We start from the raw sequence: 14,227 nt of genomic DNA, 5'->3' as shown, positions 1-14,227 counted from the left end.
ATGTGCATCACCCGCTTTGGCCAACAAAAGTCAATATTTGGTTATTTCTAGTTTTTCCCTATTTCATTATTAACCCCAAACCTTAAGACCTATGTTTTGTTATTTTCTACCAATGCCAGATGATGTAATATCTGGGGATGCAGCAAAAGACACACATTTAAGATGTCCATACATAGTAACAAAGTCTCCTCCCTCCAAAAAGCATATGCGGATTCACAGGCCCCTCAGCAGTGCTCTAGACAGACTTTTTCTTGTATTGTATGTGTACTTTAAAGGGTTAAAAATATATTTCACCAGGCTTTTTCCAAATCCCTTAATTTTTTAAAAATCAGCTTTGGATTCAGAAACATGTCCTTAATTTTAAGTAAAATTCTAGCAAGTAATTAACAAATTACGGTGACTCCAAGTAAATGATTCACCCAATGCTTTTTTTTTTTTTTTTACTTACATTATCTATATCTTTATATATAACTTATTATCAGGTAATAAGGCTACTATTATTGGTGCTTTCTTCAAAAGCATAAGTGAAATGATCACAGTAACATTGGAGTAGACTGCACAGGAAACAACAGAGTTTTAAAATCTTTATAGAAACAACAAGTTTGGTCTTAAACCCCAAAGCGAATTTTTCTTTAAAGTTCAAAAATGTAATGTGAAATTTCAAGTTAATAATTATTTTCCAAAATGCTATTGTCCACCACAGTGCTATGCATTTTCTGGATCCCATGTATTATGTTTTTATTTCTAGGTGAAACATTGCCTTTGGCGACGTCAAATCAAATTCTGCTCCGATTCAGTGCAAAGAGCGGTGCCTCTGCCAGGGGCTTCCACTTCGTTTATCAAGGTAAATGTCCTGCTGCGCTTTACTCTGCTGTTCTAAGCCTGCGCGTACACCACCTTCAGACAAAGCAGTGGGAGTATGTGAGTTGCATTTCTATGACATTTAAGGAATTGATGGTATTCATATAATTATAATAAAATTATTTAATAAAAATATTACAATTAATCTTTTGATGCTTGACTATGATATTTCTACTAGAAATACACAATAATATATATTTTATCAGTCACTGTAAGGAAACAAGTATTGATTAAGTTATCTTTGTATGGCTCTTCACATTTTGCAAAATGACTTCAAATATAGTATTTTATCTAATTAAGTAAACAATTTCATAATAGTTTAGATCTTAGTGACTGTTTAGTGAAATACATTTAAAATACATTATACAATTCCATATCTTATTGTAAAAACAGTTAATTTGAAAGACAATTTAACAAAACTAAGCAAACAAAATATAAAATATCCCTCATGGACCTGTTCCCCTAACTAAATGCTACTTTGTTTTGTTTGTGATTGATTAACTTCTGGCATCTCTACACCTCTGTGCTAATTTTTGAGTTCAAAGCTTATTTAAAATGTTTGCACTTGTTCAAAGGTTCTGAAAAGTGAAGAATCTTTTCCTACTATATTTCATCTTTTTTCTGCATATTTATTTCATGAATTTAAAAAAAAATACCACTTAGTTCATACACTTTCACAAGCACAGAGCAAATCCTTAGGTGTAACTTGTAATGAGTGTATATATTGATATCTAAAAGAAATCATCATCTTCAGAGATAAACTGTGTGTTCAAAAATAAGAAGCAATACTTATTTTTTCTGGGTCTCAATTTTGCTACGGGCTAGAGAGACTATAGGCCACTCAAACGTTTTGTTCAGAATTGGAGGGAAAACATTTCTTAGCAATAGTTTCTTTCCTTTAATGAAGACTTCTCTAGATAACACTCTTGGCAATATTATGTTTTTCAAAAAATTGTGAAAAAAATATGGAGAATAACAGTCTCATGTCATTTGTAAGTCATTTCTAATAATTTCACACTGCAAAATCCATGCCCTTGAAATACTGCACTATAAAAACCCTCCAGTGTTCAACAATAACGTGATTTAAACAGTAGAAAGAGAGTGATGATGATACTAGACAGTGAATATGATGATTAGAAAATTTCTCTAACCTCGTGTGACAGCAATTAATTGAATGATGATGATGTTGAATTAAAAGTAGTTATATTGTGGGGCCGGCCCGTGGCTCACTCGGGAGAGTGTGGTGCTGGTAACAACACCAAGGCCACGGGTTCAGATCCCATATAGGGATGGCCGGTTTGTTCACTGGGTGAGCGTGGTGCTGACAACACCAAGTCAAGGGTTAAGATCCCCTTACCGGTCATCTTTAAAAAAAAAAAAAAAAGTAGTTATATTGTTATGTTACATCTTCTGTTAAAATGTAAGTAATTAGCAAGTATTTTAAAAACAAAACTTCATCGGAGAATGACAAGTTTAAGCAAATTGTTTCTTACCACTTCTAATTTTCTTCAATTAAATTTTAAATTTCTCTGTGTAAGCAGATTCATAAACTGAATGTTGGTGTGACATATTAAAAAATGGACTGCTTGGTTTAAGTACATTTTTCTTCCTGGAAAAATTCAAGTTACTGGCATTGTGTGCCTTTATAAGAGGCTTCTTTTGATTTTTGATAAATATTAGAAAATCAATCAGGTAAAATACTCTTGCAAATGGCCCAATGAATATTCTTTCTTCAAAAGTTATCCTCAGAAATTTGTTTTAAAAAATTATGTTTCTTTAGTTAAAAAAAAAGTTTGTTTAGCTAAAGCAATACAGTTCAATTATCATTCAACTGTATAAAATACAGAAAATTAAAATGAAAAGGAAATCATTGTTAGAAGATATTTTCCTTGTACGTAAGCATGTGTAATGTCTCCACCATGCTCAATATTCCAGTGTGCCTCCTTGTCCTGCTTTGTTCCCACCAGTAAGTTTATGCAAAAACTATCTTATTAAAACTAAATGCTTTGGAGGTAAAGAACTACAATCACAAATGCAATTGATAAATCATTCATTAGCAACAGGGAAAGTTTTCAGTACATATGAAAAATTAAATTGAACATTGCTTTTTGAAAGGCAGTAGTTATACTGAAGCCTAGAAATTATTTGAACTCTATTGTGTAAAAATTTTCTGAATAGTGCTTTCATACGCCTCTTATAGCTTCATTCTCTCATAAGTTATTAAAGCTTAAAATTGCATAGGGACATTGTGACTTCTGTGGTTAGAGGACTTCTAACCTCGTTAACAAACAGATAGCTCTGTTATAATGAGCTGCTGGAGACGTCAATGAAAAATAAGTGTATCAGTGTCCGGGCGCACAGATGTCTATACGACTCCAGATATGCAAAGATCGCTGTCTCTAGCCTTCTGCTCTGCCCCTGCTTCATGTTATCCTAGCTAATAATGTGGAGCCATTAGTAACCATGATGTTACCATCTTTCTGCACTTGGGAGGAAATGGAAGGAGAGGGTTTTTACGAAGTATCCTAATTAGCCTGTGTATTTGCTGTTTTTTGTTTGTTGGCTTTCCATGCTACTTGAGAGTATAGTGTGAATTTGAAACGTGTGAGGGAAGAAAGAAGGGGAGTGAGGACAGGGGCACCCCAGAAAGGCTGATAGCAGTGACCCTTCCTGCTAAATTGCTGATGGCTCTTCCACATGGACTTAGCGATGATGAGTCCGCACTCACGAAGAGCTTTGCTGGGCTGTTGTTTGGCTGTTTAATGAATGCTTGTGGACATTATCACTCTGCCAGGAATGGCGCATGCACAGTTCGCATGTCTCCGGTTATGTAAGCAGTAGTGTGGAGACTGAGGTAAGTGGGTGACCTTGTGTCACAAACATATTTCAGTGATAATTGGGCACCTTTTACAGCTGTGGCTCAGCCATCAAGCCCTACCCTTATCCATCTCTGAATCAGCAGCCACTCTCCTCAACTACGCCACAGTCAGGTAGAATTTAGAAGCAAAAGCTATGTAAGAATCTATCACGAAAAGAAATCTAATTTTTCTCCTCCTGAAGTGTGAAAGTGACTACAATAGTTTTAATGTTTCAGTTCTGAACCATGGTCATATTTTCTTCCTGCATAAGCAAACTTCCCTGAAGACAGAGGAGGTATAAAGTTCTTCCTTTTAAACATCAAAAATGTTCAGTTTTGTGCATTTTCTTTTAGGCATCAAGTAGAAAGTTTTCTTTACCTGTNTCACAGCTTATTTTTTATCCCATGCTTTCACTTAAAATCACACATAGAGGTCTGTGCTACTGTCAAAAAATGTAAACATGCACAAATGTCATTACTTTAGTTCTGAACAGTATTCTGGTGGATGAATGGAGCACGGTTTATTTACCTCCGTTCCTCATCGATGACCGAGCCTTTACTCGTGCTCCTGCTATGCTTTCATCGTTTACAGAAGTGCGGTGAATTTAACCTAAGTGTATCAGTGTCCGGGCGCACAGATGTCTATACGACTCCAGATATGCAAAGATCGCTGTCTCTAGCCTTCTGCTCTGCCCCTGCTTCATGTTATCCTAGCTAATAATGTGGAGCCATTAGTAACCATGATGTTACCATCTTTCTGCACTTGGGAGGAAATGGAAGGAGAGGGTTTTTACGAAGTATCCTAATTAGCCTGTGTATTTGCTGTTTTTTGTTTGTTGGCTTTCCATGCTACTTGAGAGTATAGTGTGAATTTGAAACGTGTGAGGGAAGAAAGAAGGAGAGTGAGGACAGGGGCACCCCAGAAAGGCTGATAGCAGTGACCCTTCCTGCTAAATTGCTGATGGCTCTTCCACATGGACTTAGCGATGATGAGTCCGCACTCACGAAGAGCTTTGCTGGGCTGTTGTTTGGCTGTTTAATGAATGCTTGTGGACATTATCACTCTGCCAGGAATGGCGCATGCACAGTTCGCATGTCTCCGGTTATGTAAGCAGTAGTGTGGAGACTGAGGTAAGTGGGTGACCTTGTGTCACAAACATATTTCAGTGATAATTGGGCACCTTTTACAGCTGTGGCTCAGCCATCAAGCCCTACCCTTATCCATCTCTGAATCAGCAGCCACTCTCCTCAACTACGCCACACTCAGGTAGAATTTAGAAGCAAAAGCTATGTAAGAATCTATCACGAAAAGAAATCTAATTTTTCTCCTCCTGAAGTGTGAAAGTGACTACAATAGTTTTAATGTTTCAGTTCTGAACCATGGTCATATTTTCTTCCTGCATAAGCAAACTTCCCTGAAGACAGAGGAGGTATAAAGTTCTTCCTTTTAAACATCAAAAATGTTCAGTTTTGTGCATTTTCTTTTAGGCATCAAGTAGAAAGTTTTCTTTACCTGTTTCCTAGCTCCCAGGAATTCCCTGAGTGTTCACAGTGGAGAGATTCCAGTAGCCTCCCCTCTACTCCTGAGCACCCTGACCCTTCTCCTGCTAACTGGAGACCAGCAGAACCTGCGATGGCTAGATGTGGTTATACAGGTCTGCTGATCTTTGCCATTCCACAGAACATACATTGCACAGAAAGTCAGTGTATTCTTAAGTCAGTGTGAAAGTCAAAAGTCACACATACTATTTCTTAATAAATCCAGTGTAGTCTGTTTCTTCCAATATTAGAAGAAACCTTTGATTCTATTCTATGAAATAACTACATTGTATTTGGACTTTGTTTTGGCCCAAAATACATGCCTTTCAACATTAGAATCAACACTAGGATCAGTCAACCTGCCAAGAGAGGCCAGCCAAGGCAGAGCATGCATCCTTCTCTCCTTTCCGGCTCACTCTGCAGCACGTGCTGATGTATGGCAGGGTTGTTAAAGCCATCTACACTGCCGTGTCTTTTTCCCCTTTGTCTGCTGAACATGACTGACTGTGTCCAAGTAAAGCTTGGTAGTTAAGAGTATATCATCAATATACTTGTAATATTTATGCCTGGATGTTTCCACATATGATCTATTTTTCGTTGTGTTTCCATGTACAACTCAACACCTCTTTCAGTTCTCTCAAAAATAACTCACCCATACCAAAATTAGTAAAATATAAGGATTTACTGTAAATTTAAAGGGGAAAAGGAAGTCATGATTTTTTATCATACCACCCCAGAGCACACATCTTATAAACATAGACTGGCTGTGTCTCTGTGTTTCCAAGTAGTGTTGCTGGGTCACTGACTCACCTAGATTCTCTCCCAGTGTCCTCACCTGAAATGGCATCTTGTCCCCCCGCCCACCCCAGCCACACCTGAAACAGCGTCCTGCCTCCCCACTGTCCACTCTTCCAGACTCACCAGCTCAAGTCTTCCTCTTCCAGGGTCTTCCTATTAACAAGACTCACTCTTTTCAGCATTCATGTTAATATAGTTAATTGAAAGGCCTTCTTAAACATGAGCAGAGGTAGAAACAAGGAAAAGCTTTTTCTAAGTTTCGTTAAAAAGAATGCACACTGAGATTTTCTTTGTTTGAAGTCTTTCCTAGAATTGCAAATGTATATTTTTGTTGATTTTTTTCCTGGGCTGTGTCTTCTTTTAGATGGCATGAATTATAAGGCTTAATTTGTTTTACACTTCTAAAAAACTCACATTTTTTTCAAGAGCTTATGAAATTCATACATTTTACATAGAAGATTGAGCATAAAATTTTGTGTGTAATTCAGGGGTATATGTTGAATTCAATGTCTAGTAATGGCTTGTCAAGTCAGATTTTTTCAATTACTAGAGGGGAATGATTTTGAGAAATAGTAAATGCCCCTTAGCCACTAGATGAAACAGAAAACTGCCTTACATAGATATTGCACGTTTTTCCTACATGAATTCAGATTTATTTCATTGTTGTGATTGTTGTCTTTACTATGTCTACTCTAACAGAGGTGCAATAAAAAAAACTGCCAGCATGTGTCTGTGGTTTAGCACATGCGTGGTGATAAAGGCTGATTAATGAATATATCACATTATGTCTCTGGTTTTTCCCCTGCAAGGTGTGCACGCGTTCACAGGACTGACCACTTTCTGTGCTATGGAAGCCCCAGGGAAGAGCATCAGTGTCGGTAGCAGCACAGGGGTCTGGCCTGAGAAGTCAATCATTTTGTTTATCACAGTCTATTCCAGGCTGATCTGATTCCCTGCTCACGTTTCCACTGGGCTGATTTCATTTCTGTTTCAAAGCAGTGTGAAACACTTACTAAAAGACAGAGAGTAATTACAGTGGAGTATAGAATTTCTCTCTGTCGCTGCCTGAAATGTCCAGGTGAAGGGCGGGAACCAGAGCGTGGGGGAGAGGGAACACTTAGAGAACATTGTTTGATTTTTTTCTCAGACATCACGTGGAAGTTTGATGTCTCAATTTTGTAGCTTCCCTCTGTCCCACTTTCTCAAATACTTAAAATTGTTTCTTCTCCGGGCCGGCCAGGTGGCGCACTGCTACAGTGCACCACTTGGGAGTGCGGCGGTGCTCCCGCCGAGGGTTCGGATCCCACATACAGACCAGCCGCTCACTGGCTGAGCGAGGTACGGGCGCAACACTGAGGGTTGCGATCCCGTTGCCGGTCACGAAAAAAGACAAAAAGGAAAAAAAAATTGTTTCTTCTCTCTGCGCAACACTGAGGGTTGCGATCCCGTTGCCAGTCACGAAAAAAGACAAAAAGGAAAAAAAAAATTGTTTCTTCTCTCTCACGAAAAAAGACAAAAAGGAAAAAAAAATTGTTTCTTCTCTCTGCTTCCTAAAACTTCTTCCTCTAAAAAACTTTCTTCATAATTTTATCGAAATGCAGGTGTTATTCATTTATTGATATTATCCTAAAAATAGACAACTATGAAGTTCATGAAGAAAGTTTTAATAGTGACTTCTGCCTAAATGACAATTAATGCTGTGTTTCTACTCATTTTTGGAATCTGGAATGACAGTGATACCCTAGAAATATACAAATGAGATGAGGCCTCTTAGATAAGTGGAACATTTGCCGCAAGTAAAGGGTACTTTTCAAATAATTCAACATATGTAGAAAAATTACCATAGGAAATGTTAATTTTTGTAAAAATTCCTTTGGATAACAGTGTAAGCTTCCATGGGGTATGTTTTTTTTTTTCCCCTTCATGCCATTATTCAACTGCAGTCTAACACTCAGATGTACAAATATGGCAAATTTAATTTTTACGCAATATTTTATAATAATAGAATATTTTATTTATTTTATATTTTGCATTTAGCTCTGAAAATGATTGATTCTATGTCATTGTTTTCAACTATAGTCATTAGATGCCATACAATTTTTTTAACTTTCACCTCCTGATAGAAAATATGTTAACATTTAATTGAAACATAGTTTAATCAAAATAATCTTTTGACTTCCATTCTTATAGAATAGCTTCTTTAGCAGCCTATACACAAATACTGCCTGTCATTGTTCAGATTCAATGGAAAAAAACAATGCCAGTGTGTGAGGAAAACATGTGAAGGCAGAAGGATTATTTTTAAAGAAAATGAGCGTATGAGCATGTTCTCTCAAAGGACCACACTTCTGAATGAAGAAATGAAGGGACTGGGAAGACCACAATCCTGAAGACAGACCACACACGCTGTCTTTTAACTGCAGGGGGCAAAAGCAAACATGCACATCTCAAAGTGCATAACTGTTTTCAAAAAGTTCAGTCTCACAGACCTCTCTGCCAATTGAAGTGTTTTTCAAATTCTATCCCGTGCCCCTTTAGGTAAACAAGAAAATCCTTCTCTTGTAGGTGCTAATGTCTGACTTTCAACCTGAGTAGTTGTCTCCCCACAACATTGCGTTGAGTCTCACCTGTCAGTATTCACCAAAAACTATAACACACACACAAAAACTGTAAGACTTACACACTGCAAGTCATCACATTAACATGGGTTCTTATTTCCTGCAACAATGAAGACCACACACCACGGAGAACCTAGGAAAGTCCCATGAAGAGAGAGCTAGGAGGGGCTTGTTAGAGGATGTGGGCATGTGCTGGGTCATTTGGGGGAGGATTAGAGACATTGTTATTTTACTTTGTATTAGGTGCTGTCAAGAGGTGCATCAAGTTAGTGGACAGCTTAATTTTTATCTATGAGGTAGAACAGACTGGGGCTAAAACCATAATTTGTACAGAACTATCACTCGTGTTCATCAGGAGGGGGAATTTTCAGTCTTTGTTGTGGTTTGCATTCTGTTGTTGATACTGTTTGCCATCAGGGGTAAACAGACAGTGGTGCTGGAAATTGTTCACAGTCAACAGGAGAGCAACATGGTCTCCCCACTAGTGCCAGGCAGCAGCTCTAGGTGACAGATGACAGAGCTTTTCTTTTACTTCTTCAGGCATTTAGGCAGAATGATAAGATGGTGTCCTCACGGGCTGAAATTCTTTAATGAACTTGGCTCTTTGCTGCTTGATCTTTCTTTTTTCTTTTCTTTCTCCACCCCCCCCCAAAGTATACAGTTGCAGTATTAGGCATGGCTTCTTAAACTATGCATCTTCTCATTAAATGTTGGATGACCACCTTGGGAAGTGTGCTATCTCTCTACCCCAACCCACCAGTGCCACGAAGAGTTGCTGGTTTAAAGGCAGGACCCTGTGGAACAGGGTGAAGGGCTGGATTTTATTCCTAGCTCTGCTTCCAGCAGTGGGGTCAAAACTACCTTTTCCTTGCCTTTCCCACCGTGTTTTTCCAGGTAGAATGAATAATTCTGTTTCCCGTAGTACATTAATCATTTTTTTATTAAAGTAACATGAGATCTACCCTCTTAAATTATTAAGTGCACAATATGGTATTGTTAACTACAGGTATAATGTTGTACAGTAGATCTCTAAGATGTATTCATTTCATGTAACTGAAACTTTATACCCATTAAACAGCAACTCCCCGTTTTCCCCTCTCCCAGCCCCTGGTAAGTATCATTGTACTTTGTGCTTCTATGTGTTCATTTAGTTTAGATACCTTCATATAAATGGAGTACTTGTCCTTCTGTAACTGGCTTATTTCACTCAGCTTAATGTCTTCAGGGTTTATCCATGTTGTTGCAAATAGCAGTATATCCTTCTTTTTAAAGGTTGAATAGTATTTCGTTTTATTTACTTACCACATTTCCTTTATCCATTCATCCGTTGGTGGAAGGTTGTTTCTACATCTTGGCTATTGTGAATAATGCTGCAATGAACACGGGAGTGCAGACATCTCTTTGGTGTAGTGGTTTCAATTCCTTTTGATAAATATCAAGAAGTGGGATTGCTGGATCATATAATACCTCTAATTTAATTTTGTTATATTACAATGGCCATATTATAACAGATTCTTTACATAGCAGCTTTTTTCACTAGACTCTCAGGTCCTTGAGAATAAGTAAAGTTCTTTGTCATCTCTCACTAGCATGATGATTTCGGTGCTTAATTAATATTAATTCCCTGGATATCAATTAATCCTCATAAGGTACTAATTCTCTCCTTACTCCTGTTTCCTCATCTGAAATGAGAACACTGAGGTGGTCCTCAGGGTTGAGATGAGGATGGAGTGTTAATGTGAAAGTGCTTCCCACATCATTCTCTGTTGGGGTGGTTAAAAATATTATTTATTTCTATACCAGCATCAACTCTCGTTAAACTCATCTTAAATCTATTTTCAAGGCAATGTCTTGGCTTCCTGATGAAGATACAGATGGCTGTTGTGTGTTTTGCCTCTAGCTGTTCCTCGTACCAGCGACACCCAGTGTAGCTCTGTTCCTGAGCCCAGATATGGAAGGAGAATTGGTTCTGAGTTTTCTGCAGGCTCGATCGTTCGATTTGAGTGTAACCCAGGATACCTACTTCAAGGTTCCGCAGCCATCCGCTGTCAGTCCGTGCCTAATGCTTTAGCTCAGTGGAATGATACAATCCCAGGCTGTGTAGGTAAGCAGCTATCTGTAAGGTGCGATCACTGGCATGCAGCTATGGATCAGAACTTCCCAGCAATGTTAAAGAGCTTCCTTCTTAGTGCTTCTGTCCAGTCTACATAAATAGATCATGCTCATGACCTAGTTAAAGAGCAATTTATTTTATTGGAAATAATTAAGTAGCAGCCAAACCCTAAAAATTATCATGTTTCATAAAGCAACTCATCAGATTAACGAGGATAAAACAAACATGTTTTCCTTCTCAATATTTATTGAGTATGCCATCAACTCTAAAGTCATGATATACAACATAATTTCATTTTGGGGAAAAATCATTATAATGTTGATTTGCTATATTACTTGTGTAATGTCCTTTTAATAAATTTGTGCTGATGAATGTTTGAAAAGTGATAGGTTAATGCAGCCTGAATAACAATGCATTGTTAGTTATAGTTTATTTGCTTCATTTTGTGTAGAAAGCTCCAGTGCAATCATGATTAGCACTTGAATTCATTTATACATTTTAATCATCTCTTCTCCTCCCTGGACTTGCTCATAAATCCCGCTAATATCATCTGGAGTTGCATGTCTGCATATAGAAGAGAATATTCTGCAAAGGCCCTTAAATTACAGCAGATAAATTATTATAAAGAGAAATAACTTCAGAGATGCCATTGGCAGTTACATTTTCTTCTTGGAGAACTAAACTCAAGATGTGTAATTTACTAGCATAATAGATAATAATCAATGATTGCTAATTTAAAAGAGAACAAACTAAATTTTACCTTGGCTAAAAATACCATTTATAGTATCATAGTACATATACAATTTCTCTTACAATTTGATCACACAGTGAAAGAAAACTAAATGCTAAATTAATGTTCTCATTGTACTTGATTTTTATTAAATATGGTTCTGTCTTTTAGTTCCTTGCAGTGGCAATTTCACTCAGCGGAGAGGTACAATTTTGTCCCCTGGCTATCCTGAGCCATACGGTAACAACTTAAACTGTATATGGAAGATCATAGTTACAGAGGGATCTGGAATTCAGGTAAATCCTAAAGCCTGGAGTCTACAGACAGGGCTTAGCTGGGGTCCACAGAATGTCTTTCTTTTTCTTTCTCCTTTCCTTATTTTCTCTCTCATGCTCTCTCTCTCTCCCCCTCCCAACCTTCCACCCACCCTCCCTCCCTTCCTTCCTTCCTTCTCTCTTCCTCTCTTTTTTCTTTTGTATTGATTATTTTAAATACATAGGACATAATCTGTTTCCTTTTCCTATTTCTACAAAATGTTTCTAATCATGTTTCTATACTTGAAATTAAAATAATAGATTTTGAGAATATAAACTATTAAAAGTGCCATTTGTAGAAATTTCTGGATGTCCTTTTATGGTTTATTTTCTTTGGTTGTAATTATGAAAAAACCCTTCTGATTAAACTACTTGCATTAAACCAAAAATAAAAATGAGCATTAACTTGATATTATGGTTTTGTAGATTCAAGTGATCGGTTTTGCCACGGAGCAAAATTGGGACTCCCTTGAGATCTACGACGGCGGGGACATGGCTGCACCTAGACTGGGAAGTTTCTCAGGTAAGACGACACCGATTCCCTTGTCTTTGTGAATCAGAATCTGCGCACTAAGAAAACAAAACAAACAGCAACAACAATTGCAGAACTCTTCTATCTCTGCAGTAATTTCTCTAGTGTTCAAAGTCCTAGAGTAAAACCACCAAAAGTCAGGTGAGGAACAAGAAAGCTCTGTTCTCTGTGGGCAGGAGGGCCAGACTGGAAGTGTCACGCAGTGTAGCCTTTATATGTGGCAGGTTTAAGTCTGGCCGTGGATAGCAGAAACCCGTAATAGTCATGTGAGGTCAGAATGAGACAGAGATTAGGAAACAGTTCTCAACTCTTAAAAATGGATGGCCCACGAGTAAGCAATCTAGGAAAATCACACTGCATTTGGGGCCTCGATTAGGTCTGAGATCTGCAGCTCTTTGTTACCTAAGAGTTGTAGAAAATCTTTGCCCTTAACTGCAGAGAGTATCCTACTCACAAGCAGCCAGATCTGGAATTGTAGGCAACTGCAATTCAGTCCTTTTTTGATGTTTTTGCACCTCCAGCTTTCACAAGTGCATCTATGTTATAAAGATTCTTCTTTCAACATGCCCCTGTAGAGTCTATCCTTCCTACTGTCCATGAGTGTTAGTTAGGTCTCGATTACTATTTCTTTTGTCCTAGCAGGTCATCTGCCTCCAGACATGTGACACGCTCTGTTTCAACTCTACATAGCATTAGCACATCAAACTGCACAAATGGAAGAGCAGTGATCAGTGTTACCACATCTCCCTTGTTATTGTTATCACCGCAATTGCTAACATTTCCTGAGCACATACAGTGCCCCACTATCCGTGTGTGTTTACATGTATGTTCAATTTAATCCCAAAAATATGAGAGTACTTCAAAAATTTCATGGAAGAATAGAATTGAAAGATGATACAAATCTTTCCATGACTTTTTTTTTTTTTTGTCCTTTTTGTGACCGGCTGCACCGCGCTCAGCCAGTGAGCGCACCGGCCATCCCTATATAGGATCCAAACCCACAGCAGGAGCGCTGCTGTGCTCCCAGCGCCGCACTCTCCCGAGTGCGCCACGGGCTCAGCCCTCCATGACCTTTTTGAAGTATCCTCATAGCACTGTTAGCTAAGTTCTATTGTTAGAACATAAGTCCTATTAATATATACTATAGTATATAATAGCTGTAAGTCCTATTATAAGTTCTGTTATAACTGTAAGTTCTGTTATACGTTCTATTCTTAGAATCTAAGTTCTATTGTTACCCTTGTTTTACAAACAAGGAACAAAAACTTAGACATTATAGATTTGTCAAAAGTGACACAGAAAAGTAATAATTTTCTGTGAGTTCCCCCTGCCCCAACAGCAGATTACTCCTGTCTCAGCCTGAATTCTGTCACTTGTTTATCCCTACTGCAGAGGGAAATTGGAGTTTTCTTTTAACTGCATACATTCCTTCCCTAAACATCTCTATTCTACTCTTACTCATCAGGTAAGAAAATGAAAATGGATAGCGGGTAGGCCATTCAAAATGTCTACCACGTCTTTACTTTGATTTTATTGCTTTAAGTGATTCAGGGATCTGTCTCTGGCTGTCAGCAAATAAAAACATATTTTTACGTGGGCATGACCATGGAATGTGTTGGGCAGTAAAATACCTACATAACATTTTATTGTTATTTGTGACCCATGATCTCTGTCTATCTTTGTAATATTATGTCTTTTGGAACTTTCATTTTAAACAGCCTGTTACAGTCCTTCAAGTTTGATATCAAATGCCATCTCTACCATGAAGGCTCTCCTAGTGCCCTGACCAGATGTCTCTTGTAACAGTTCAGTTTAGCATGTGATTTTCAAACTTACCCACAGTATTTCAATCACCATGTTTGTTG

At 37.9% G+C, this 14,227-nt stretch overlaps 1 protein-coding gene across 1 annotated transcript in view; it reads left to right on the top strand.

Annotated features, from left to right (window-relative positions):
• Positions 1 to 14,227, top strand: part of CSMD1 (CUB and Sushi multiple domains 1) — a gene marked incomplete at its 5' end in the record, with an annotated part of 372,382 nt that overhangs the window by 96,169 nt on the left and 261,986 nt on the right. Inside the window, 4 exons of the mRNA XM_008574770.1 lie at positions 749 to 844; positions 10,574 to 10,777; positions 11,688 to 11,812; positions 12,257 to 12,353. Of these exons, the coding sequence (XP_008572992.1) occupies positions 749 to 844; positions 10,574 to 10,777; positions 11,688 to 11,812; positions 12,257 to 12,353 (522 nt within the window). The remainder of the gene's footprint in view (positions 1 to 748; positions 845 to 10,573; positions 10,778 to 11,687; positions 11,813 to 12,256; positions 12,354 to 14,227) is intronic.

Source organism: Galeopterus variegatus, unplaced genomic scaffold (assembly GCF_000696425.1).
Source record: "Galeopterus variegatus unplaced genomic scaffold, G_variegatus-3.0.2 Scaffold1099, whole genome shotgun sequence".
Lineage (NCBI taxonomy): Eukaryota > Metazoa > Chordata > Mammalia > Dermoptera > Cynocephalidae > Galeopterus > Galeopterus variegatus.
The sequence above is the reverse complement of the archived record's forward strand: the minus strand, read 5'-3'. Positions and strand labels throughout refer to the sequence as shown.